The following is a 24,810-nucleotide window of genomic DNA, read 5'->3' on the forward strand; positions in this document are numbered from 1 at the left end:
TGTATTTGGCATTCGGTTCACTTAGCCCAGTGACAAACGAATATGAATTGCTTCGCATGGTTGCCTTGTCCTTATTGTTATTCACTCATACCGAATGAATACTTTTGCCCTCAGATCTTGTGTTCAGTCATTTTATATTACTTCTGAATCATAGACAAAAATGTGGACTACTGTTGGGTAGAAATGCTCCTATCCATAAAGACTGGAGCAACCCTTGAGATTTTCTGACGTATGCTAGCTGGTTTTAAATGAACATACATACACAAATTTGGAGAGAACGCGTGAGAGGTCAGTAGGAAGGCAGCAATGTGTATTCAGGCAGAAAACTACCAAAATTTTACTTCTGAAAATGAATTCTTGTTTTCAAGCGATCTCACGGCATTCTCCTGGGTGTGGTTGGCTCTGATGTGCCACTGAGGGAGTTGTTAAAACTTGCTCCACGTTACAAGGTAAGATTGAGATAAAACTTGCTATTTTATACAGCAAAGTCATTAGTCATTCTTCCATGGGCACGTCCCTGAAAAGTCATTCTTCTGCCTGTAGGAAGACGAATGAGCATAAAGCAAGAGCAGTTGGTTGTGGTGATAGATGACAGGAACGCAGGAAATCATTCACCCTTTAGGGTGCCTTGGAAACGCAAGGACTGGATGATCCAGTGGATTCACAATTGACCACAGAGCCTTTGTGCCTTGATGGTCAGCAGCTCAGGTCCCTTGAAGATGATACGAACCGGATAGTCTGTCTCAGAAAAATTAATGTTTTACATCCAGTTCCCAGTGGATAAGTTGCCATATCAGTTGACAAAAAGTAAACTAGTTTCTCTGTCAATATATTTTTGGCAGAAAATCTAATAACTGAGTGGACTTTGGAAATCAAATGGTTTTGTTATGCATAGTGATCTTTTTTTTGCAACTCAGCATGAAGACTTCTTGGCAGAGCAGTGAACAGGAAGTCGGCTCTGACTCACTGATGCTATACCTAGACAGAGTATTTGCTCTTCAGAATTAGTCCAAGAATTTCCACTAGTTCTGTGCTCAAAATATCTTCAAAACGAAAAAAGCATTCCCCAATAGGCAAACACTCTAGAGATGTGCTGTTATTTTGGTTTCTGCTCTAAGTTCTGTGCAGTGACATTTTGTTCAGTCGGTCTGCATACCAGGAGATGGTAAACTCATTCTAGAATCACCACAGAAATCAGGCAGTTTGAGCCATCATTTCCAATTTCCAGTTTCTCCTAAAAAACAACTAGACAACAACTACCACTTAGGCAGCTGTCCAAAATCTGATTGCTAGAGACTCACAGGAGTGGAAGTGCTGTCAGAAGCAATGCATCTGTGTGACACTTCAGACCTAGATGTAAGATTTGCAGACCATTTGTTCATAGCTACAGCAAACTGCCCTCCAGGCAGCCCAGGAACTGAGAGTATTGGGGTGCGTGTGCTCAACAGACCAAAGCCAGCTGATCTGACCCTGCAAAAGCCTTGTCCAGGAGCTTCAATTTTAATACACATTCATTTTCTGTAGAGTACCTAAACCTTTTCATTTTCCTTCCTCCGTGTCACTCAAAAGCCACTTGTCAAAACAATCTTTCTTCAAGACCTAGAAGGAAAGCAGTACTTTATTTACTCCAAGCAATGCCATGGAAGGAAGGAAATTTACATCAGGACATGACTTCCCAGAAACTATTTCCACTTCAGACCAGTTTGGAAACCTCGTTTCTTCACCTTGACTCCTCTGGCACACTGGCTACAAAGGACCAGTTCCAGAGCTACCTGAGCTCACTTGAGTCCACGCTTTTCATCTTTAATAGGCCAGCAAGGAAATCTGATGTAGTGCTGATCCAGTTCCTTGGAATTATCTGCCATGCTGAGCTCTATGCAATTTGAAAAAAAAATATTTTACATAGAGTCCAAGTTTTGATCTGGGATGCGTGCAATATATAATCCATTCCCTTCAAAAAAATTACATTGAATTACTTACCTCTTGTTTTCCTATTGTTAGCCCTCCAGGACTGTCTCTATAGGAACGTAAAGTTGCTACACTTTTTTTGAAGATAGAAACCTTAGCCTCTCTTGTTTTCCTCCAGACACCTCTTGTTCTGGCAAGTGCAGGCTATCCATGGGTTTTCAGCAACTCAGAGTTAAGCTGGAATTCGTATTATGTATGGGCTTGATCTGAGTAATTGCCCTCTCAGAAATCTCTTGCAGATCGGGTCAAACAGTGATTGCTCTGTCTTGATTATGCTATTCCTTAAAAAGCATTTTAAAACAGGAGGCCTATGCAACTTGCTGAGGCTCCGTATGGTCTTGCCAGCACCAAAACATAACACAGAGCTCCTCTGCAGACTGACCTGGCTTCCAAGGGAAGAATCTGGGACTCCCCACTCCAGCATGGTTGGTCCTCTCAGAGTAGCCAAAGAGGCAGAGATAAATGCTTTAGGATGAAGCCTGTTTTCTGACAGTGAATACCTTTAAAAATAAACATTTCCAAATATTCTGAGTTGGCCAGGGTATTAGTGGCACTCCTTATGCAGCAGTTTTTCTAGCTAAAGCAGAGCTAATTATTCTCATGCCTCTTCCTCCAGCTGGGTGTCCATGGATATGCCTTTCTGAACACCAACAATGGCTACATCCTCTCACACCCAGATCTCCGTCCTCTGGTATGTATAACTGGGAATTTAAGAACCTCTGATAGATTGGAAGCACCGGCTTTTGAGGATGCGTCTGACTTTTCATATTTTATTGATATACCAGCCTCAGGAACATGAGGACAGATAAATCAATGCCACACCCATAGATGCATCCTGAGGTGCATTAAAAAGAGCATGGCCAGCAGGTCAAGGGAGTTGATCCTTCCCCTCTACTTTGCCCTGGTGAGGCCTCACCTGGAGTACTGTGTCCAGTTCTGGGCTCCCCGCTACAAAAAAGACAGGGATCTTCTTGAAAGAGTCCAGTGAAGGGCTACAAAGATGATAAAAGGCATGGAACACCTCCATTATGAGGAAAGGCTGAGAAACTTGGGTCTGTTCAGCCTTGAAAAAAGAAAAATCAGAGGGGATCTGATCCATGTCTATAAATATCTAAGGAGCAGGAGGCAAAGGTACAAGACCAGACTCCTATCAGCAGTGTGTGGTGATAGGATGAGGGGAAATGGCCACAAACTGAAGCATAGGAAGTTCCACACAAATGTGCATGGGAACTTCTTCCCAGTGCAGTGACGGAGCACTGGCACAGCTGCACAGAGAGGTGGTGGAGTGTCCTTCCATGGAAACATTCAAGACCTGCCTGGACGCCTACCTGTGCAACATGAGCTAGGGAGCTGCTTTGGCAGGAGGGTTGGACTCCATGATCTCTAGAGGTCCCTTCCAACCCCTGCAATTCTGAGATTCTGTGATTCCATGATGCGTACATATGAAGTGGGATGTACCCTGCCTTTCCTCTCAGTAGGAATGCATATGAGTGACCTATTTGTGCACTGCTGTGTTGTGGGCACACATATATTTGCACACATGCAAAATTTCACTGCTGGGCTGAAGGACCAGTTCCCTTCACCCAAGCACACATCCTTCAGGAACATTCAGCACCCCAGTAAAAGCTGGCCCATAGCTATAGCACTGGACATGTGGGGAACCTGAGGCTAGCAGGGTCCAGCACCACAAATCCTAGTCACACGTAGGTCAGAGACAATTTAAGGACCAGTAGACCAGCTGGGACTTGAGGATCAAGGTGGACATAAGGATGTTTCTTACTTGTGCCATGTGGAATTCCAGACCACACATCCCTGCAAACACACAGCCGGTTTCATTACTCAGGCATGCTATGCATTGGATATTTCACACATGTTCCTGTCAGCACAACTCTCCATATGCACAGCAGTAGCTGTTAGTACAGCTACTGGTGAGAGGAAGCCTAACCACAGGGCTTCCCAGTAGCCATCTTCATAAAGGCAGACCACAGATGTGGGGATTTACTTCATTAAATCAGGAGAAGGAGCACATCATGTTTTCAGAGGGGTAAGACAAAGCCAGGCAAGGTCACTGCCTTATCCTCCACCTGAAACTGATCTCTCATAGTCTACTTTGTGCCTTTTTCTTCACCAGGAAGATTACAAGGAAATAGCTGTCTTGCATCAGTTAACCCTGAGGTGAAAAGCCTACTTTTTTTCTCAGTGAAGCCAAAGCTTAATACCGATCAGAAAAGATCTCCTGCTGGTATAACAGTGTTAATGAGATTACTCTCTTAGCTGCGGGGAAAAAAAAAAAGAAAAAAAAAAGGTTTCCTGGAGGTTAGAGTATTGAAGTGTATAGTACTGAGCTATTTGGCTGAACAGTCTCACAAACCAGGCTATATCCTTTATCTGCAAGTTCACCTATGTTCCTGCTTGTCCCTATCTCTTGAAACAGCCTTTCCCACTTGAAATATCCCAACACTGCCTACATAAAGAAATACGTGGCATGGGACTGAGTAGGCACCTGCACCCAAATGCTGCCTTCCTAGTCAGAGAATGAGACAGTATTATTCTTCAAATGTGATTTAATTCATCACAAGTTAGTTTAGAAAGGGTTTGTTTATCTAGACACTTACTTGAGTGTTTTTATTCTTTTTTTTTTAATTCTTTAATTCTTTTTATTCTTTTTTTTTTTAACCAGTATAAAGAAGGAAAGAAACTGAAGCCTAAGCCAAACTACAACAGTGTGGATCTCTCAGAAGTGGAATGGGAAGACCGGGATGAAATAGTGAGTATCAGAAAATGAATTCAAGCTTTCTGTAGCTCCTTCTTACTATTACTTAGCGTACCTGTGCAGAATGAGGAGGAGGGAAGAGGCACTCCTTTTTTTACTGTGTGTAACTGGCCCTATGAGAGGCTGGTGAGAAGAGAACAAGGTCAGTGTACCCTATAAAGTGTTTGCCTTCCTTCTTTGTATGAGCTTTTGTCACCATGGAACAGGGAGGGAAAGTGCTTGCAGGAGGAAGGAAGCAGTTGGAGGATGCTTCAGGGATTCAGTCTGTGTGTACATGGACCATGTGCTGGTGGTAACTGCTGCACCTCTGGATTCAGCTTAATATAAAGCCAGAAAAGCTTAGGATTATGAAGATGTCTCATGATGTTACTCATATGTGTGGTGTGTAAGATACAGCAAAGACCACTCAACTAATGAGATTCAAAGCTTGCAGCCACTTCTAATGATAGGCAAAGAGCATAAGGGAAATAGACACTTAAGAAAACAGTTTTCTAGTAAACACCTTATTGCATGTGTGGAACCACTGAAAACAACAGCTGACCAGAAGGAAATTACTTGAAAATGCCTTTTCTACTCTCTTTCAAGCAACGCTATTACAAAGTGATAAACAAGAAACAGCATACATCTCAACAGCTGCAAGTTGCAGTGTATCTGAATTTGGAATCCAGATACAACAGGAATGTAGAAAGATTCCTCCATAGCTGGTTTTCTTTTACTCAAAGGGATTAAGAGAGAATAGCTTCTTAAGTTGATAAAATAAGAACTGAATTGGGAGTAAGATAGAATTAGCTGTAGGACACATGCTTCTGGATTACAGAGGAGACTGCTGAGATAAGCAGATCTGGTGCTATAGATATGCACCTAGACAGGTGGGACAAAACACCCAGCAAGGGGATCACAGCAGCTATTGCGGCTAGGGCAGGGCAAGCACTCAGGTGAACATGGAAAGTGGAAGACTGTGTCAGGCTGAGAAAGGAAACGAGACTGAAACATAATCAAAATCATAGAATCATCAAGGTTGGAAAAGACCTCTAAGATACCTTGTTGAACCATCCACCACCAATATTGCCCACTAAACCATATCCCTAAGTACACATAAAGAATAAGATAAAAATAAGTGGTTTTATATGCAGAGGACTTGACAAGAAACAGGTTATCTATGGCTTTGTGTGGGTTTGCTGATGTCTTCTAGCAGTTCTGCTCCCATGGTAGTTTTCTCTCTTGCTGAAGCTTCTATGGAAACTACTTCTCTCTACCCGATATTCTCTTTCACAAATTCATACCCATTTACATGTAAATATATGTGTGTGTATATATATATATACACACACTTATTTCCAGGAAATTAAAACTTTTCTGACATATTTATTTGGCTACCAGGGTACTGTCTGACCAAATAACGTTGATATCTGAATGCTAATTGATGCACAGTATAAGGTTTCAGTCTTTATGCAATCATAATAAAATGTCCAAAGCGGCACGTAAAAGAAAGCCATTTTGTGTTCCTCTCCTACATCTTCCAGGAGAAAAAAACGTTGCAGCTGCTGAGTGTACAGAGACATTCAGTGACGTGAGCAATATCTGCAGTGTGACTTCAGCAAGTCAAGAGTCTCTCAAGATACACCCACTGCAGCAGAAAGCTGCCAACGTTTCAACACTCAGATTCACAGCTATGGTATTAGATCAATGACAGACTCAACATCAGTTGCAGTGTGATCTCAGCAACACTGATAAGCAGCAAAATCAGACTGGAAAAATATGCCCAAGTGCTAATGATGTGTAATACAGCCAGCTGCTAAAGAGAAAAAGAGACTGAACGTGGCTCTGGCTGGAAAATACGAATTGATGTGGAATGGTGTGACTTGAAGCTGGGAGCTAGGAAGTTTGGGCTTGCTTGCTAAGAAATGCTGGGCTATTCTCAGTGTGAGGGAAATGAGGAAGGGTCAAGCATCAGGAACTGACACCCAGAGTTTCCTCAGTCTTGACAGAACTTTTGAAGAAGAAATTAGCATGCAAGGATATTGTGACTGAGTGGCAGAACATCTAGATGTTATGAGAACCCTCAGGAAAATTGTATGTCTATCAGTTAGAAGCTACTTGAGTGGACAGGGAAAAGGAACCAGCAGCATTCATTGCCTGTGACGGTGACAGCACAGATCCATTGCTCCAGAGATCTCCAGATCCAGGACTGTGGCTGCTTTTGAATATTCAGAGCAGGAAAAGCTAACAGGGAAGAAGCAGCAAGGTTGGGTTGTGGCACCAATCTACAGCCACTGCCACCCCAGGTGGGGCACAACAGGCAGCCTACCTGTGAACTGGCTGGGGCTGAGGAGATCAGAGATCTCATACCCACTGATTAACTTCTCCACTGCCCCATGGTGCAGTGAGGGATGGCTGAATTTCAAGAAGATATGGATGAAACAACAACAACAACAGAACTAAACCCAGGACCCAGAGAAATTGCTTCAGGCTGTCAGACCAGAACAGAGTATGCTGTGGCTCTGGCAGGAGGTCAAGCTCTTTTAGCTAGCAAGGAGTTACAGTACCACTCAGTGTTTGGATTTCCAAGACATGGACTTTGGAAAACACTAGCTTTATATTCTAAGCCTGTAAATAACCCACATCAAACGGCCATAATAAATAGAGCTGTAGTCTTGTAAAGCAAATGCAGTTGAGTCTGGCCAGCACCTGAATGGAAGCCTGTCTCTGAAAGTACGGAAGCAATTTGTGTGAATGAATAAGCTACTTCCCACCTTTTTTTCTATCCAGCAATAGGCTGATATGCTCTGGCAGGCTGAACCTAATGTCAAGCCCTCTGCACTTATGGAAATATTTCCTGGCTCTTTCTTGCATGAGGCTGGGAGTCACTGTGAAAATTATGTTTTGTCTTTGGAGCCTGGATTGAATGAAGTGGGCTACACATGCTTCCCCAGTTATCACACAGCCTTGCTTTGCTGTGTTAAACAGCTGCTTTGTTGCACTTAGAAGTGGTTCTCTATAGTCTATAATTTATAAATCAGTTTAAAGAAATGCCAAAGAGCTTTGTAGTCAGCCCGAGGGATGTGTTGGGATTCTCAGGTGTCTCCTCTTTCAGGCCCTCAGAGCATTGCGCTAATGTCATTATGGCTGCCAAATGATGAAGTCTGAAGTGTGGACTGACTGTTTCATAGCTTCCAGAGCTTTTTCTTTAGCTCAAAAGATGTACCAACAGTCTTTCAGCATAAGCCATTTTTATTCTATGTCACTGATTGAACAAGGATCCTGACCACAAAAAACAGGTTTTGAGTTTAAAAGGAGTAAAAAAAAAAAGCTGTGGGGAGAAAAAAATGATACCCACTCTTTCCTCTCAGGCTCTCTATGTTAACAATGAGCAGCCCTATTAATTCCTGTCCTACTCTACCCAGAGATGCTAATGCTGATCTTGTTCACCTCTGCAGCTGAGAACTGCCATGATCAATGGGGAAACGGGCTACCTCTCAATGGATGTGAAGGTCCCTGTGGACAAAGGGGTAAGAATGATCCTGCTCAGGTCACATGGAGGGAGGGGAAATGGATGCTGAAAAACCATGAAGGATGTGGTTTTAACGCTCAGCATTTCTGAGTGTGAGGATTTTATTGTTTCACCTCATATATTACACGTGCTAAAGGCATAAAATAGAACATCGTTAGAAGTGTTCTTTATACCTATCAGCATTCTGCGTGGGCAAAGGCACTGGAAATGGCTCACAGCCCCCTCCTTTGTCCAGCAAAGCCAAAGAGCATGTTGTTCATTATTTATAGGGCTGGGAAATGAATCAGAGATCTTCAAGAGTTTAGAGATGGGTAAGACTTGTTGAGCTGACAGGAGGAGGTTTGGAGGCTTTTTTCAACTCTCTTTCCTTACCCAAAAACACTCAAGAAAACTATCCCTCACTTTGTCAGAATGTGTTTTCCTTTATCTGAGTTCAGGATTAAATTTCTATGCAAATATTTACAAGCATTTTATGAAAACTTCTAGTGAAATGGAGACTTTTGAATGCTCCCCACGAGGTCCAACGTAGGGCTGTACATCTTTCCCTGGAATCAGTGCAAAATTGTCTTGTATATTTAGGTTCACTGGTACTTTTTCATTTGGGTTTATTTAACTTTCCCAAAGAGTTTGGCTTCCATCATTTCCTCTTAGGAAGTATTCCAGAGGCCTGCAAGTTTAACTGCTCAGAAGTCTTCCAAATCTCAAGGAAAGTTTCCACTTTTTTTATAGACAGTCTTTTTTTTTCAGTCATCAAGCTGGCTGGTCTGCTCCTGTGCTAAGCCAGCCAGCACCAGTTCCAACAAACCAACTACTCACAGCCATAGGCTGAAATTCTGCCATTTCTCAGTGAAGATACCCCTCCATTTCCTCTGATTGGTTGCACTGCTAGATACTGTAACTAAACTACCCGTCTCTATTTTTGGTGTTTACAACTATCAGGTACTGTCAGTGGCCTTGCCCTTCTCCATCATCTACATTCGAAATACACAATTTTCAGTCCAGCAATTGAGCAGTTATTTTTGTTGCCTTTGTTTCTTTTATCATTACTGGTATCTACGTACCAGAACTTCACTAAATTATTTGAGCACTATTTCCCTGTTTCTCTGCTGAGAGCATCTATTCTGTGCAATAGGATATTTCTGAACAGGAAGCACCAGTCCTCCTTTCTGCTGTCCCTTCATTTTTTCTCCATCCCACAATTGTCCCAGAACTGCTGCCTACATTTCCATGTTTCTCAGCTATTTTTTCCAGTTGTCATTTTTTTTTTTTAACCTGAATTTCACTCATCTTTTTGTATTTATAATTTTTAGGGCTGCTGACACAGTATGCAGAGAAATGTTGATTTCCTTTATCTTACAGATCACTGTACGTAATGGCTCCTAAGACAGCCTCTCTCTCTCTCAGTAGGTCTTTTTCTCCTGATGCACTGTTGTGTACTGCTTCTTTCTGTTCAGAGTACTGCAGTTGCTTCTCAGTCCAGATCCCATTTCAGCTCACGTTCATGAAAAGTTGTTTTGAGTGCTTTATATAAACCCAGATACAGTGCGTGTCCTTTATTCTCTTCATTCGTTATCTTTGTTATTCTGTTGGAAAAGAACTTGGAAAAGGGTATCCAAAAAGATCTATCCTTTGTCAGACTAGGTTGCTTATTTCTTTAATTTAACCTCTCTTTTCACCCTGTCTCTGAGCACCCTCAATAATGTGTCTTCTGAGTCATCCAAAGAGAGCATTTTAGTTCAGTATTATAGGGGCATCCTTCTGCTTTCTTATTGAAGGGGAAAAAAAAAAGTGATCTTGGTAAGAGATATTACGTGTTTCATTCTGCAGTGTTGTGAGCCTTATGAAGTACAATAGGAGACTGAAACTCAGCAAGATACGATTTTACTATTATCTGAATACACACAGAGTGGGGGCCGGAAGTGAAAATACATTTCCCACTATTGCTGTGCTAGCTGATGAAGGAGAGCAGCAGATGAAACAAAGAAAGTGCTGACAGAGCCTGGAACCACAGAGAATGAGGCAGTCAGCAGAGGGAAAGGCTGAGTGAAGGGGATAGAAATTATTCTGTCAGCCACATAATAGCAATTCCCCCGCCTGATCTTGGGAAGGTATCAACGGCAGAGTGAGACAGAGAAAGAAAAATAAGGACCAAAGATGAAGTGCACCTGTAAGAGAGACCTGGTGGCATTTGTTTTCAGCTTGGGGAGGCCTGTGGCAAACATTGAAGGCATTAGTCAGGAATGACAGCCTAGAACAGTCACAATACCAAAACTTGAAATGCATGTGTTCCCAGACAGTACTGGAGTTCAAGGGGCACTGGAACACCACTCTCAGAAATAGGGTCTGATTTTTGGGTGGTACTGTGTGGAGTCATGGGTTGGACTCAGTGATCTTTGTGGATCCCTTCCAATTCAGGATATTCTGTGATTCTATGTGCAGAAGAAGGACAGCAGGTAGGAAGTAAAGGATGAGCAGAGCAAACTCTGCTGACAGATCTCAGAGTAATGGTACCCCTGGACTGTCTTCTGCTGCATCATTGCCCCCAGGTGTCCTTTTTCGCCCTGCTTCCTCCCCATCAGATCAGACTATAAATAGGGAAATGGAGTCTCAGTCTCTCTTGTACATTCCCCATAGCCACCAAAACACCACTGTGCCATGTTGTCTGGGTCATCACAGCCCTTCTGGAACATCTCAGCTCAGCAAAAGACTCCAAGCTGTGTTGTAGTACCCAATTACCATGCATGGAGAGAGAGAGAGAAGAGAAGGGGCTGAGCTCTCTGCCATCTCCTCACCATAACAGAACCCCCAGCCTTTCTCCATCTCTCACCTGCCAAGTGCTGGCTTGTCCACTGTGCACTGTACCTCTTCTATGGCATGAGCAGGTTAGAGCAGGCATGACTTTCCCTGGGGAACAGTGAGTTTTCTGTATTCACTTGCTGTCTCCCACACACATCCTCTCACCTCATTTTCAGACTGGGACTGGGATTTTAAACATGTTAGGGTTCCTATACTGCCATAAGGGTGGGATAAAAATTTTCCAAAAACTTCTCTCCTTTGGAAAAGAGTTCTACTTTCCGATAGGAAAAGGCCAGTCTGGCAAACAGCTGAAATTCTGAAGAGGCTTTCTTGAGTTGAAATGTCAGTCTGAAACAAATATTTTCATACGAATCAAAATGGCTTGGATTTGTATCAGCACTTTTGCTTAATTTGAAAATGTAAATCGTTTCTTTTACTGGTGTTTTTTAACAAAATTGGAATATGTTAATGTTATGTCCCAGTTTGGCATGAAAGCAAATGTCAGGAATCTCATCATTTTCCACAGGACTGGGGAGAGCTGGCCCCAGCTGCCAACCCAAGCAGTGGGCAGGGTTGCCATCCTGCCTCTCTTCCTACCCCGCCCCTTCTTCTTACCTGCCCCACAGAGTCCCAGCTCCTGTAGGGCACCATGATGATGTGCAAAGCCATCAGGGTCACTCTGTGCCATAAAAGAACAGCAGGTTTCCAATGTGTTAGCTCGGAGGATGTGAAAGGGAGGGCAGCTTTCCCCCACCCCATCCAGGAGCCTTATAGCAAAGGAGGGTTTCACTGAAGGCTTAGATGGAAAGACAGGCTGCCTGGATCTTGAAAGTCACAAGCTGCTAAATATACTGAGTACTGCACATTCATCCCTGCCTCTGGCCAGTCCTAGAGATCTGTGAAGTTGGGGACGTTCAACTGCTTTTGCATAACCACAAAGATGTTAAATCTCAGGTCTCTGTTTCCACTGTGACCTTGGCCTGACCCATGGTCTTTCACTTTCTTATTCATTCTCATTCCAGAAACGAGTCCTCTTCCTCACAAATGACTATTTCTTCACGGACATCAGTGGCACACCCTTCAGGTGAGCATGGGCACACACATCAGCAATGCAATACATCAAGAGTCTGCCATAAGGGATGGCAAACTGGTCATAAAACAGGCTGTGACTCAAGAGTAGAGCAGCATGAAAAATTGACTTATTTGTTCCTATCACCATCAAAAAGTTATTTATCTGAAGTTCAGAGCCCAAAAGCTCCACTTTAAGTGAAGCACATTGTTTCATTTCAGAGAAGTGGAACATACTCAACTTTCAGTTTCACTGGAATTTTTTTGTGTGCCAGTATCAATTGTAAAGGAAAATATTATTGTAATCTCAAAATGATAAAACTTCACATGAGAAAATCAAGCTAAACATTTTCATGTTTTTTCTTTTCCATGACTGAAATGGCTTAAAATTGGCACAGATTTTATACATGTTTTTGTTGATTTAGACCTACAACTTCAACTGTCCCCATAAGTGTCTCACAGCCCTACAAGCAAGTCCTTTAGCTGCAATCAGATCTCACTTGATCCTCTTTTGATGATGTTCTTTTCTTTAATTGCTGTGAAGGGAGTTAATGTCTTTAAGGGCTGTAACTGCAGGGAATGCAGTGTCATGTTTCGGGATTACCCCTCTCCTTGCTAACAAGCCTTCTGTTCTCCCTGCAGCCTGGGGGTTGTGCTGTCCAGGGGACATGGGGAGTACATTCTGCTGGGAAACACTTCAGTGGAAGAAGGTAGGTTAATCTGGAACCACTGTCCTAGCAGAAAACGTAGCTATTCTCTGAAATGTACTACTTTGCTTCTCCTTCACAGCCTCTGTCTATCTGTCTGCCACCTAATTGAATTTTGAGTGTATTATTTGGTTTCAGGTTTGCACGACCTGCTCCAGCCAGATCTATCTCTAGCAAATGAATGGTAAGTGGAGGAAATCCTGTCAAAGACAGAGAACTCTGTCATGAGATTTTGACAAAGTTCCCAACAGTTTTGCTTGAGTTCACCACCTTCAGTGGCCTAGAAAAAAAGCAGTATTGTTTAGGGACAACAGCTCTGGAAAGAGCTAGTGGTCTAAGGACAATGTAGTGGTACCTCCAGACCTCAATTTCATCTCTTCCGTTGGGGGATCCCACTGAGGCCTTCTACAACCCCCAGGAACTACCTCCTATGATTTTTTTCTTGGTATTTTGTACTCCAACTCATTTTGTTCCTCTTTCTGATGTTCAAAATTGTGCTGCAAAACTCACAGTATGTCAGACCTGTCAGTGAATTTTGTAACAAATTTAGAGAGAAACCGAAACGTGTTTTAAAATCTTTGCTTATTTTTGGTTGGCATTCCTCTGAACTAAGTCTAGACCTAATTCCTAGAGAACACGAAGGTGATTTATGACTGCTGTTTCCATAGCATGCATAATTTATAGTTTTGCTTGGTTTGGATACATGACAGGGTAAAGCATGGCACTTTCCATTTATTACTGTGAGCTTTGGGATTTTCGTGAACCCAACATTCAGTTATACTCAGGCACGTGAACCCCGCCTGTATCAAAGCCAAAATAACTATATTCAAGAAGCCCCACAGTCCTTCACACCTCTCATTATACTGTCAAGTTTCATAGCCAGAGCACTTGAGATGCATGCAATGACTTCTACTCTTAACTTGGGGTGTCATCTTACCACACTTTACATATTCATTTCTCTTGGACTTTGCTCATAAATCATTCCTTTCAGGCCCCTAATGAGATGCAATTCTCTCATATAACCTCTTCCTTTCCCCTGTCCTTAAGCAGTCAAAGTTGGAAGCAGGTTTAGAAGGCTGGTGTCTTTTATTATACAGACACCCACACTTGAAAAACATTCTCTCATTTCTCCTTAAAATGTGTCCCACAGCAGTGTCCCATTGGAAAGTTTCACTGACACTGCATCATACTGCAAGCTCAATCCTCATTTCACAGCTGCATCTTTCTTACTGTTTTCTGTTCCTATTCCAATGTTGCTCATATTGTATGTGGCCCCCTGCTTCTCAAGTCTTTCCATCACATTATTTTAGTGTATAAATACACAGCTGCATATATTATGCAGTGTACAATATTGATAAATCTGCTGTATTTGGGACTGATAATATATTTCACTATACTCATAGTGTGAATAAGCACAGCCATCAAATTAATACATTCTTGGCTTTATTGGTAGGGCTTCACTTCGAGCCACATTGTTGGCGTTTGGAGTGGCCATGGTGTACAACAGCAAAATCTTTGCACCTCTAGTTTTCTCACTGAATTATTGTTTGCAGTTATCATTCTCAAGAATCATTTGATTGATGGTGATTTCTTTTTGCCTTTTCTTTCGGCTTCTCTTCCCCTGCCCACCAGGATTTACTGCATCACAGACATCGATCCGGACCACCGGAAGCTCAGCCAGCTGGAGGCCGTGATCCGTTTCCTTACAGGAGAGGAACCTGACCTGGAATGTAAGTCTCACCATTCCAAAGGCCCTGCTGGGTTCTCCCATACCTGTCACAGAGGAGTGAGAGCTGTGAAGCAGACTGGTGTCAGACTGAGCTCCTGGGGCACCTGTTCATGCAGGCAGGGCTAAACTTAAGCCCAGCTTAATCTACAAGTGGAACTGAGCTGAGGATCCACTTCCTTGTCTCCAGCAGAGGATTGTTTTGGGTTTTATTTTCATTTCAAAGCTGTCACATAACTTGACTTTACTGCGATCTTTACATAGGTAACAGTGAAAGACTAAATAGGCTTGAATAGGATGTGGTGGGGGCTGTACACTTTGTTTCAGACAGACCAGCCAGCAGGGCTAGAAGGGCAATGACAGGAGGAGACAGAAAGCTGCTGTGGCTATTCTGCTCCCCAGAGCTCCACCTAGCATCCTCTGAGGGCTGCACTGCACCATGGAGACAGATAATCTCTTTCAGAAAAATGTTATTAGTTTTGTTATCCAAACACAATTTGTAAGTGATTTGAGGTGTGGGGGGGAAGCTACAGAATGATTACCTTTCTTTCTGCTCATCCCTCACAGGAGGTTCAGTTCTCCATGTGAAGTGCAGCCACATAAGCACCACTACAGAGTGGGAACTGTGTTGGCAGGCAGAAGTGGGCAACTCTGCATGGGAACTCCCTATAGCACTTTAGCCTTACGATGTCCTTCAGTCCACCCTCCTCTCCATGGCCTCAGCCTTCTTAATTATGCAAAGTGTTGAATCAGTATTTTGTATGTAATGGTCAGAAACCTCTGATACAGGATTTCACAGATTTGAATCTCTTACAACTAAATCTAAATGTAATCTGATAATTGCTCCTTTCTCACATTGTGTGAACAGACCCCTTCTGGATGTGTTTGAAGAAGGCTGAAAAGAAAATGTGGCAGCTGAAGAGGCCAGGAAGGAGGAGGAAAGTTTTGGGAGAGCTGACTGGGAGAAGCATGCAGATTGGAAGTGCTGTGAGAGAAATAGAAATAGGATTAGGACACAGACTAGGCATGTGGGACCTGAGGGAGGAAGGATAAGCTAGCAACCTCTGATTTTGAGTTCCAAATAACAGGAAGATGGAGAAATGTATCCTGCCAGCTGTGATAAAGAAAGGAAGTTGAGAGAACTAGGAAGAAAAAGATTAGGGGACACCTGGAGGCTCAAGCCAGAATGTGAAGCCAGAAACACTGAAACAGAGGGGATGGCTCTGCCTAGAACAGCACTGGAAGTTGCAGTATGATAGTCATGACATCCTCATGGCATGAGACACTTGGAAACAGGGCAGCATAGAAATGAAGTAGGTAAAATAAACGGGATTTTAGACTATACCTTTAGCACAGAATAGTATCTCAAACTTTTCTAAACATCTCTCAGATCAAATCCAGACTGTACTGGACTGGTAATCTAGACTGGCCAGGTATCTGTGGGGAAACCAGGACAGGAGAGCAATTTGTGAAACTCACAGGACAGGTGGTTAACTAAAGGCCACCAAGAAGTCACTAGGGGCTCTGAAGAAATCTTCTTGGATGAAATGGGGTAGATGTGCACCCAGAAGAAAGATCAAGGTTGGGACTGGAGGCAAAATCTGATGACTAACTTCATTTAAAAGCCTCTCATTTGCTTACACTTTCAAACCCAAATCCTTCCACTGAGCTTGCAGGGGAACCAGTGTTATGATCTATGCCGTAACACCTCTTCCTGTGCTCTCCTTCATCTAGGATTGTAGGTCATGTTTTCAGTCCTACAAAGGAAGGCCTAATTTGTGCCTGTTGCTCTGCTTCCCTGGGCCTCGCAGATGTTCCACAACAAGGGATTCTCTGAGGCATCAACAGGGACACATACCTTTCTCTTCTGACTCTTGTTTTCCTTCCTCCCTAGGTGATGAGGAGTTGGTCCAGGAAGTGCTGTTTGATGCAGTGGTCACTGCACCCATGGAAGCCTACTGGACAACATTAGCCCTCAATATGTCCACGTAAGTGATTGAGAAATAAATAATAAACAGTGTAACACACTGTTGAAGCTGTGTTTCCAGATGGTGTGGAAAACAGTCACAGATCCCTGCAAAGCATATAAGAAATTTAGAAATAGCTCAAAAAGATGTTAGAAGAAGCTCGATAGATTTAGAACTAGCTCAAAGATGTCTCTCAAGAGTAAACTCCAGCTGGTTGGGCCCTCTAAATGAAGCCTTTATTTTGGTGAGGGCTTGTAACAGAATATTAATGCCACCAATGTTTGAATATCACTAGAAGACAGCAGTGATCCAGATGTGTCACTGCAGGAGGTGTTCAGCATCAGTTCTTCACCGTGTTTAACTCAGATGCACAGCATATATCTCTGTAGTTGACAGACTGGGATCTTGGGGCACTTGAGCCTACTTCAATTTAAAATTAGTACTTATTTCTCTATGCACCAGTTATCCCTTTGAATGGCAGCAACATGGTTTGGCTTGACTTCCATGTAACTGTAGCAAAAGCTCTATCCTAGCTGGCAAGGAATTTGTTCCCCTTCCAGCAGTGGAGAAGAGAGTTTGATCTTGTCTCTGCTGTTGATGCTTGATGAGGATTGAGACTCAGGAAGGAAGAAGACAGGCTAGCTTCAGCAAACAACATTCTTTATTATTCCCAATGAGGCACCTGATCCTTGTAGTATCTAGTATTGTGTCACACAGATCTACATTCAGCAGACATCCTATGCATGTCTGAGATGATAGCCATTTTCTCCCTGAATGCCTACATGCAGGGAGCCTGGGGAGAGCCTTCTTTCCTGTTTACAAAGTTTCAAATGAGCAAGCTTCCAATATGTCAATCTAGGCACAAGTGTAAGTCTGACAATTGTTAGCTAGTAACAGCTTGCTGCCATTAATGTGTTTTTATTCCACAGGGAGTCTGAGGCAGGGATTGAGATGGCATTTCTGGGCACCCGGGCTGGACTCATGAGGAGTGCCCTGTACGTGGGCTCTGAGAAACTTTCCAACAGGTAAGTCCCTAAGCTGCACTAAGGGATTTCTCTGTATCTCTGAAGGTGTCTCTGAAAACATCACCAGACTTAGAAATGTATTTGAGGATATAGGAAGGAAAGGAGCAAGACCTTGGTGGCATGGAAGCTGATTTATGGAATCAGGGTACAGGTCCTTTATGTTGCTCTGGCCCTTTTGAATTTTTTCCTCAAGTGCTGTCCCAAAGTGTGTTAATGTCATTGTAAAATAAGAAACTTCTATTATTCCCTGACTTCAGTCAAAACAGAGAAAACATCCGTCAGTATTATATATCCCCAGGACCATTCTGCAATGTAAAGGCTCTGCACTCCTGTGCCCTATGACATCCCAGCTTGGCTAGGTTTGATCTTTCTGTCTCAGTTCCTCTCACAGTTTTATTCTGTTCTGGCTCTCACATGCCCCACATCACATTACTATTGCAGTGTCTTCCAGTGATGCATTAAGTGATGTGACTGACATCTGTCATATATGATTCATTCTCTTGTCCTCTCCCTTAAGGCAGAAGTGCATGTTCAGTGGAGGCTTCTGACATGGAAAGGGCGTAGATTTTTCTTGTTGCTGAGTTTCAAACATGCAGACTGATACACAGTGCCCTTTGGAAGGACAGGTCACAGAGGCAGACGGATCAACAGCATGGTGGTGGTGGTCCTTAGCTTCTTGGCAGTTGTTTCACTGTCTCCCAGTTCTTCAGATATGAGTCGCATGTTCAGGGCAGAGAGCTGCACTGAGCCTGAAGTGCACACCCTGACAGCCACTCTCACCACGTTTCTGAGACAGCCTTGGATAACTCAGAGTACGGAGGCTTTGGTGTCAAGGAAGAAAATGCTACAGGAAGCAGTGGGAATGACTACCTGCCTCATGCTGCTCATCAGAAGCTTTGCTTGCTGCTTTAGAACAGCTGTAGTCACTACATTTCAATGAGAGATCCCTGCATGTCACAGGAGAAGCACTTTTGAGATCTCTTGAAAGGAAGGAACTGTATAAATGAGTAACTATTGTTATGACAAAACATTCAGCAAAAGGAGAGCCTGAAAACAAAGGAGATTTGTCAGCCAAGGAGGAGGGCTCTCCAGGGAAGGCAATGACCTGATTTTTACCAGGGCTCTCCTGAGCATCAGCTGCCTGGCAGGCCATGCCCTCAGTACCCATCCTCTGGTCTTCAGAAGCACCCATTTCAAGTTCATCAGCCTCACACATCTCTAGGAGTTCAATATTCAGCATCTCGCTTTTCCCCCCTGGCCCTGCCCGGCGCCTTCGCACCGCGCGACCCGCGCTGCATCCCAGGGGAGAGGAGGCGGAGGGGAATGCGGAGGGGAACATATTCCCAGCGCTCAGGGCGGGCCGTCGCCAAGCCCAGAAGCCAAAGCGGTCCCCTCGCTGTCCAGCAGCAGGGCCGCGACCTCCCCTCGCCCGTCCTCGGGGCTGGATGGGGGCGGTGGCGGCGCCGCGGGCCTCGGCCTGGGCAACAGCGGCACCTGGCGGGCGGTGGCGGCGGCGCGGCGGGGAGCGGGGCGGGGGCTCGCAGAAGGGGGCTCCCCGTGCAAAGCCGCCCGGGGCAAAAGGCGACTCTCCGTTTTCTTTCGCCAGGAAATTCCTCACTCGGAAGGACAAGGAGAGTATTTTCACCATGGACCACTTCCCTCTTTGGTACCGTCGGGCAGCCGAGCATCCCCCCGGGAGCTTCATCTACAGTATCGTTTCAGAAGATGATTCAGGTAACCACGGCCTGAGTGCAAGGAGAGAGAAGAGAAAGCTTTGCACACGTGGCCATGCCCGTCTCCTTCCGATCCCTTTACTGCCTCTCACACAGTAAAAGTTGCTGATGCCAGGCCTCGTGGTGTTTTGCACACCCTGAGTTCAGGCAGAGGGACAGAAACATCAGAGCAATAGCCAGGACTGATAAGGAATCAGCAAACATTCAAGAAGTGACTTCAGAGGGTGTCATTCTTTTTCCATCACTGCTCTCCATGGCAAGAAGGGATGGGTTTGTTGGAGAAGAAGGTGCAAGAAAAGGGAGGAGTGCTTTTCCGTAGTTTCCTCTTCAGTGAGGGTGTGCCATCCATGCCCGGTGTCCCTTCCATCACATTACTCGAATGTATCACCTCTTAGTCAGCAAAGAAGTGCAAACACCAGAGAAAAGCGAGGAGTGGCTTTTTGATGTCTCTTGCTTTGAGTTTTCAGAGTCAGCCAGGACTTCCTCAAAGGCTGGAAGAGAGCAGAACAGCCTGGAAATTAAAAATCAAAACAAAACCCTCGTATGAGACTCCTACACAGAGGGTGGAAATCCCCTCTGCTCCCTGGCCCCTGGCACTCGGTCTCTGTCACAGAGCTCAGCGCTTTAGCTGTCAAAGCTTTTTGTGGCACAGCGGTGGGAGGCTGGTGGGTGGAAAAGCTAGAAGCAGAGAGGAGAAAACAACACAGGGAGGCAAGAGATGAACCAGCATGTAAAGAGAGAGAGGTGGAAGGTGGAAATACTTGAAAACTTCCATCAAAGCCTCTTTCTCTGCATAGCACCTTTACATCTCACTTAAGAAGCAAGTGAAGAGAAAGGGGGAAACATGTTAGGAGAAACCTTGCACATAGCAGCATTTTCTCTTTGAAATAGGCATTAGGCTAGAAAAACAGGCAGGAACACCCTATGGGGCTCTCTGGAATAGCCACAACCCACACCCCTGTAGTCAGTATTGACTAAACATTAGGGACTGTGGCTTGATGTGGCTTTCTGTTCAGTAGGAGGTGGTTTCGCATGGATTAAAGCAGAATAAAAGCAGCTGACCCTGTTTTTGCTTTTTGTATGACATTGCTATTTTCAGAAACTTCAATCAAATCCAGGATCCCACTCTTCTGGAAGACGTACAGGCACATTATAAGAAGTAATGCCTGCCCCTGAATACTTTATGCTCAAAACTTTAGAGGTGATTGTTAGTCTCTTTAGAGGTGAACGGTTCAGCCTAGTGAAACTGTAATCTATGGGATCATTCAAGAAGAGTGTGAAAAGCCAAGAATATAATACTCAGTTCTCCTGTGACACTGTGCTTCATTGATAGAACAGACTCTGAGCTCTTCAACTTGACATCCTTTGAAGCAAAAGTGCCCCACCTTTTGGCCACCCAATTTCTTATGAAGTTCTCAGTGGTTAGATTCTTAAATACTCCTTCCATGCTTTCCACAGTTTAGTATATGCCCACTGTGTGAAAAGGAATTTTCATGGTAGATGCTCTTATGATCACGTAAGAGGCAAGAGCCTGACAACTGTGTTAGGGAGGAGTCCCGTGGGGAGTGGCTGCAAGTTATCAGAATAATTTATCCAGGGTACCTCCTTCCAGTCTCCAGAAGTCCCAGAGAGGAGAGAGCAGGGAAGACTCTGCAGGCCACGTAGGACTGTTCTTGCAGCCCAGATCTCTGATGTGTTGGGTTTTTTTCTGCTTACTGTTGTGTTTTGCAAATTCATCCCATTCCAGGGGTGAGCTGGAAATGTGAGAATTCAACACAAAGGCGTGATCAGGTGCAAGGCATGTCAGCATAAGTTGGTTAGGTCTTTGTTTGTCAGAGGCTTTACCAGTTCTGATATCTTTGAGATATCTTTGAACAAGTTAATCTGACTTCAGTAAAAAAAAAAAAAAAACTAAAGAGTGAAAGACTCCAGGCTAAACTGCAGTAGCCACTGAATTGTGCTCAGGGTATGCTGGGTACCAACAAGAATGATGACAACAGAAATGAAAAATGGTAACAAATGCTTGAGCTCTTGGGAAGGAAAGGATCCCTGACCCATCCATCTGAAATGGAGTTTTCCATCTTGCAAGCAAGAAAGGAGTCAGTTGCGAATTAAATCGATCATGCTGACCTTCAAACTGTCCCCTGGCAGTTTCAAAATAGGTGCCTCAGCTGAAGCTAACCTAATCACTTAAAAACACAAAATTGAATCTGTCACATGGGCAATTGCGGGCTGAAACAACTGCACTAACAAAGAGAGAGGACGTGGGGCTCAGTTGCTTAATTCTATCCAGCCGTGCTATTTTAATTGCCCTCTGGGATACAAGAGATCTTCATGGGGCTGGCACATGGGACGCGGGACCTGCAGGGACAAAGAACAACTAAAATATAAACAGGACACCCTTGGGCATAACAAAGTTTAGACAGCCGAATAGATCCCACAAGACTTTGTTTCTAAAATGAATTGCACTCTGGAAGTATGTTGAGTACTGTGTCTGTCTCTCCAGTTTGTAACGCTCATCTATCTTGGGTGGCAGAGCTAGACATAAGCCTGGCCTTTGCTGGGTAGGGCCAATGTCAAAATTCCCAGTCCTGCTTCTTATCTGCCTGCAAAGCTTAGCTCGTACATGAAGCAAAGCAGCCTTCTGGCCTAAGATCTCTGTTTAGTTGAACTGGAAGAGGCCAGTCTTTTACATTTTACGCTGAAGATACCACTTCTATCATGAGACAAACAACTCTCCTTGTTTATTAGCCCTTCAAGTCACTTAACATGGTTTAGAAGATGCATTCCTCCAAATTTTTGGATCCTTCAGTGCTGAGGCATCTGTATGTACTGACCTGGATGTGTGAATCCTGCTGCATTTTCCTAATCTCTGACAGTGAGCTTCACCAAGCCTGTTGTTTTTGTGTCTTGACAGAGGGCGGCGGCCTACCGAAAGTGGTGACAGTTAGCACGGCAGTGGCTGTATCTGTCGATGGGAAGATGGGTATTGCTGCAGGTAGGAAATTTCTGGTTTTCTGATCTTGAATGAAATGGTAGCATCTTGTATTGAGAGTGGGAGTTGAGAGCTGTTTGCTTGTCATTCAAGGGAAGTGATGGGAGCCGCAATAGATTGTCATGTTAAAAACCAGGCTAAACAAAGAACATTGGAAAAGGTACGAATGGTTGACACATCTTTGGAAGGGATGGCTGGCTGAATGGAAACTTCCTATCTTCAGTGCCAGTGACTTTGTGGACTGAGACTGGGTATTTCCCTGGAGCATGAGCAGTCTGTGCAGGTTTTGAACTGTTTTGAAAGAACAGCACTTTCCTGTGTCTCTGTTGTTATCTCTGCTGAAAAATAACTTTTGTTTTTGTTGGTGGAATGGGTTTGCTGCTGGATTTCCAACTCACATATATTGATTTCCAAACTTCTCTTTTAATTTGAGCTTTGATCCCCATTTGACAGACCTTCAACAGACTCTGCATCTACTTTTGGAATACTTGTAGAGCACAGTGTTTCCCACAGAATCCAAAAGCTTTTGCAACTTTACCATTTTCTGTAGTAGTTGCTTCAGAGAGAAGGCTGTATTGTAGATACCTTCTAATCACAGTCAGCCATTACTTTTACCTGGACTGAGTAGTATGCAGTGGATGATCTTCTTCAGTAAGTTAAATTATGGCAATTTAACTTCATCTGATGAACTTCTCCTTAATTTCCAGGATCTCAGTAAGTTCCAGGTGAGACTAGTACTCTCTGAGTATCACATGGGGTTTGAGAGAGTACTTATAATCTAAGGGAGTGATAATATAAAATAGTGCTTTTCAGTTCTGTTCCACCGCTTCAAATCCAAGCAAAGAAATTTATTAGGAAGTGAAGCTTGGCCAGACACTCTCGTGAACTAGAGGTGTTTTCAGTACAGTCCATTTTAATTAAGTGTTCAACTCATAGAAAACACTCCCCAAACTGATACTAGCTGGCAGTCTATGAGTACGCCGGCAGAAAATGAAATAGCATTCAGATTGTGCTAAGTGAGCAGCACTGGGGCATTTTTCTGGTCATGAATTGGAGAGGAGAAAGAACACTTTATGAAAAAAGATTATTCTTCATGATTCTTTTTGTTTCTTTTCCTGACTTGTGAGTTAGAACAGAGATGCACAGGCAGCTGATTTGGCACTCAACATGAATACAAGGAAGGAAACTTCTGGGTAGGAGAGCTAAAGCAAGGGCAAGTGGCTGAAGGAGCTGCCCCTGACAGAGCCAATTCTATTCTGCCAGCAGCACTTTTCACTACCCCTGTGGAGATTTCCACCCCCTCAATTATCCTGGATGCTGAATCGACTGTCTCTGTGGACATGCTGTGAAGGGGCAGAATCCTCTGCTGTGGGGAAATGAGGGTGGAGAAAGCAGCAGAGGGCAGGGGAAAAAATCCTGTCAAAATGATAGTTGTAAGGTAAAATTTCTGTCATTTGTGGAAATGATGAAGAACAAACCACTTTCCTGATTCGTAATCAGGGAAGCACAGAAGTGAATTCTCAATTAGTTTTGTACCTTAGAGTTGCCACAGGTCCTTGTCACAAGTAGGCATATTAGATGACCTGCCCGCAATCATCTGCTTACTTCCATATGTGGTATATTCAGCAGCATTGAAGGAAACGTTTTCTCCCAAAGGATCTGAAATCCTTTGGGATCCAGCTGTAGCCCCTATTGACTTCAGTGGGAATGCAAGACTTTCCTGAGATACATCCCAATTGCTATACTGGGAATAGGTTTATAACTTGTTATGGGGTGTCAGGGAGCAAAGTGGCACTATATATTACCATTTGTTTTGTTTCCAGTGGTGAATAGGTTGGTCATCTGAATCTTTCATAACACCAGTAGTCATTAAAAAAAAGAGAGAATTGTGGTCACGCTACCCATTACAATACTATTTGATCTTGCTTTGATCTTGAGGATAGCAGGTATGAGAATAAGTGTATAGGTCTCTCATTGTTCCCCACACACAAATGCTGAGTGACTGGTGAGACCTGATTCTGGGGAACTTCACCCTTCAGAGGAGGCTGCAGCAAAGATAATGCTGCAATACCATCCTGCCCCCACACTGGGTACAGGAGGGAGGTGAGGGAAGGAGAGTGAGCAGAGGCACAACAAGAGGCAATCAGAGCAGAATAGGATGTAGATTGTTATTATTATAGTTATTCGGATGGCATCAGCCCTCAGTGAACATGGTAATTGTGTTCATGTAGAGTCAGGAAACTACCAGAAATCAGTCTGATACCTAGCACTTGTTCTCAGAGAGCCAAATATCTGCATAGGCTTGTACTTTCTGGATAAATGCTGTCACAGTTCTGTAAAGGGGGGAGAAAAGAAGGCTATTTAAGTGCCCCTATAAAAGTGCAATTTGTATGAACTGGCCTGTCATTCTGCCACTGATTGTTACTGTCATTTGCTTGACTTGATGGTGCTTGGGGGGGATTTGTAAGCACTCTGAAATGTTCACTATGTGTGCAGTGAAAAATAAAGCTCTAGGATTTACAGCTGTGCCTTTGGGGAGGG

General features: G+C 43.8%; 1 protein-coding gene across 1 annotated transcript in view; it reads left to right on the forward strand.

The window, feature by feature from the left end:
* Positions 1-24,810, forward strand: part of CACNA2D4 (calcium voltage-gated channel auxiliary subunit alpha2delta 4) — a 113,163-nt gene that overhangs the window by 36,078 nt on the left and 52,275 nt on the right. Inside the window, exons 15-26 of the mRNA XM_065742544.1 lie at positions 369-449; positions 2,585-2,659; positions 4,649-4,735; positions 8,179-8,250; positions 12,071-12,132; positions 12,759-12,826; positions 12,962-13,007; positions 14,456-14,553; positions 16,444-16,537; positions 17,446-17,541; positions 19,148-19,275; positions 22,192-22,272. Coding sequence (XP_065598616.1) covers positions 369-449; positions 2,585-2,659; positions 4,649-4,735; positions 8,179-8,250; positions 12,071-12,132; positions 12,759-12,826; positions 12,962-13,007; positions 14,456-14,553; positions 16,444-16,537; positions 17,446-17,541; positions 19,148-19,275; positions 22,192-22,272 — 988 coding nt within the window. The remainder of the gene's footprint in view (positions 1-368; positions 450-2,584; positions 2,660-4,648; positions 4,736-8,178; positions 8,251-12,070; positions 12,133-12,758; positions 12,827-12,961; positions 13,008-14,455; positions 14,554-16,443; positions 16,538-17,445; positions 17,542-19,147; positions 19,276-22,191; positions 22,273-24,810) is intronic.

This window comes from Cyrtonyx montezumae, unplaced genomic scaffold (assembly GCF_038088225.1).
Source record: "Cyrtonyx montezumae isolate F1298 unplaced genomic scaffold, pur_monq_1.0 scaffold_3, whole genome shotgun sequence".
Taxonomy (NCBI): domain Eukaryota; kingdom Metazoa; phylum Chordata; class Aves; order Galliformes; family Odontophoridae; genus Cyrtonyx; species Cyrtonyx montezumae.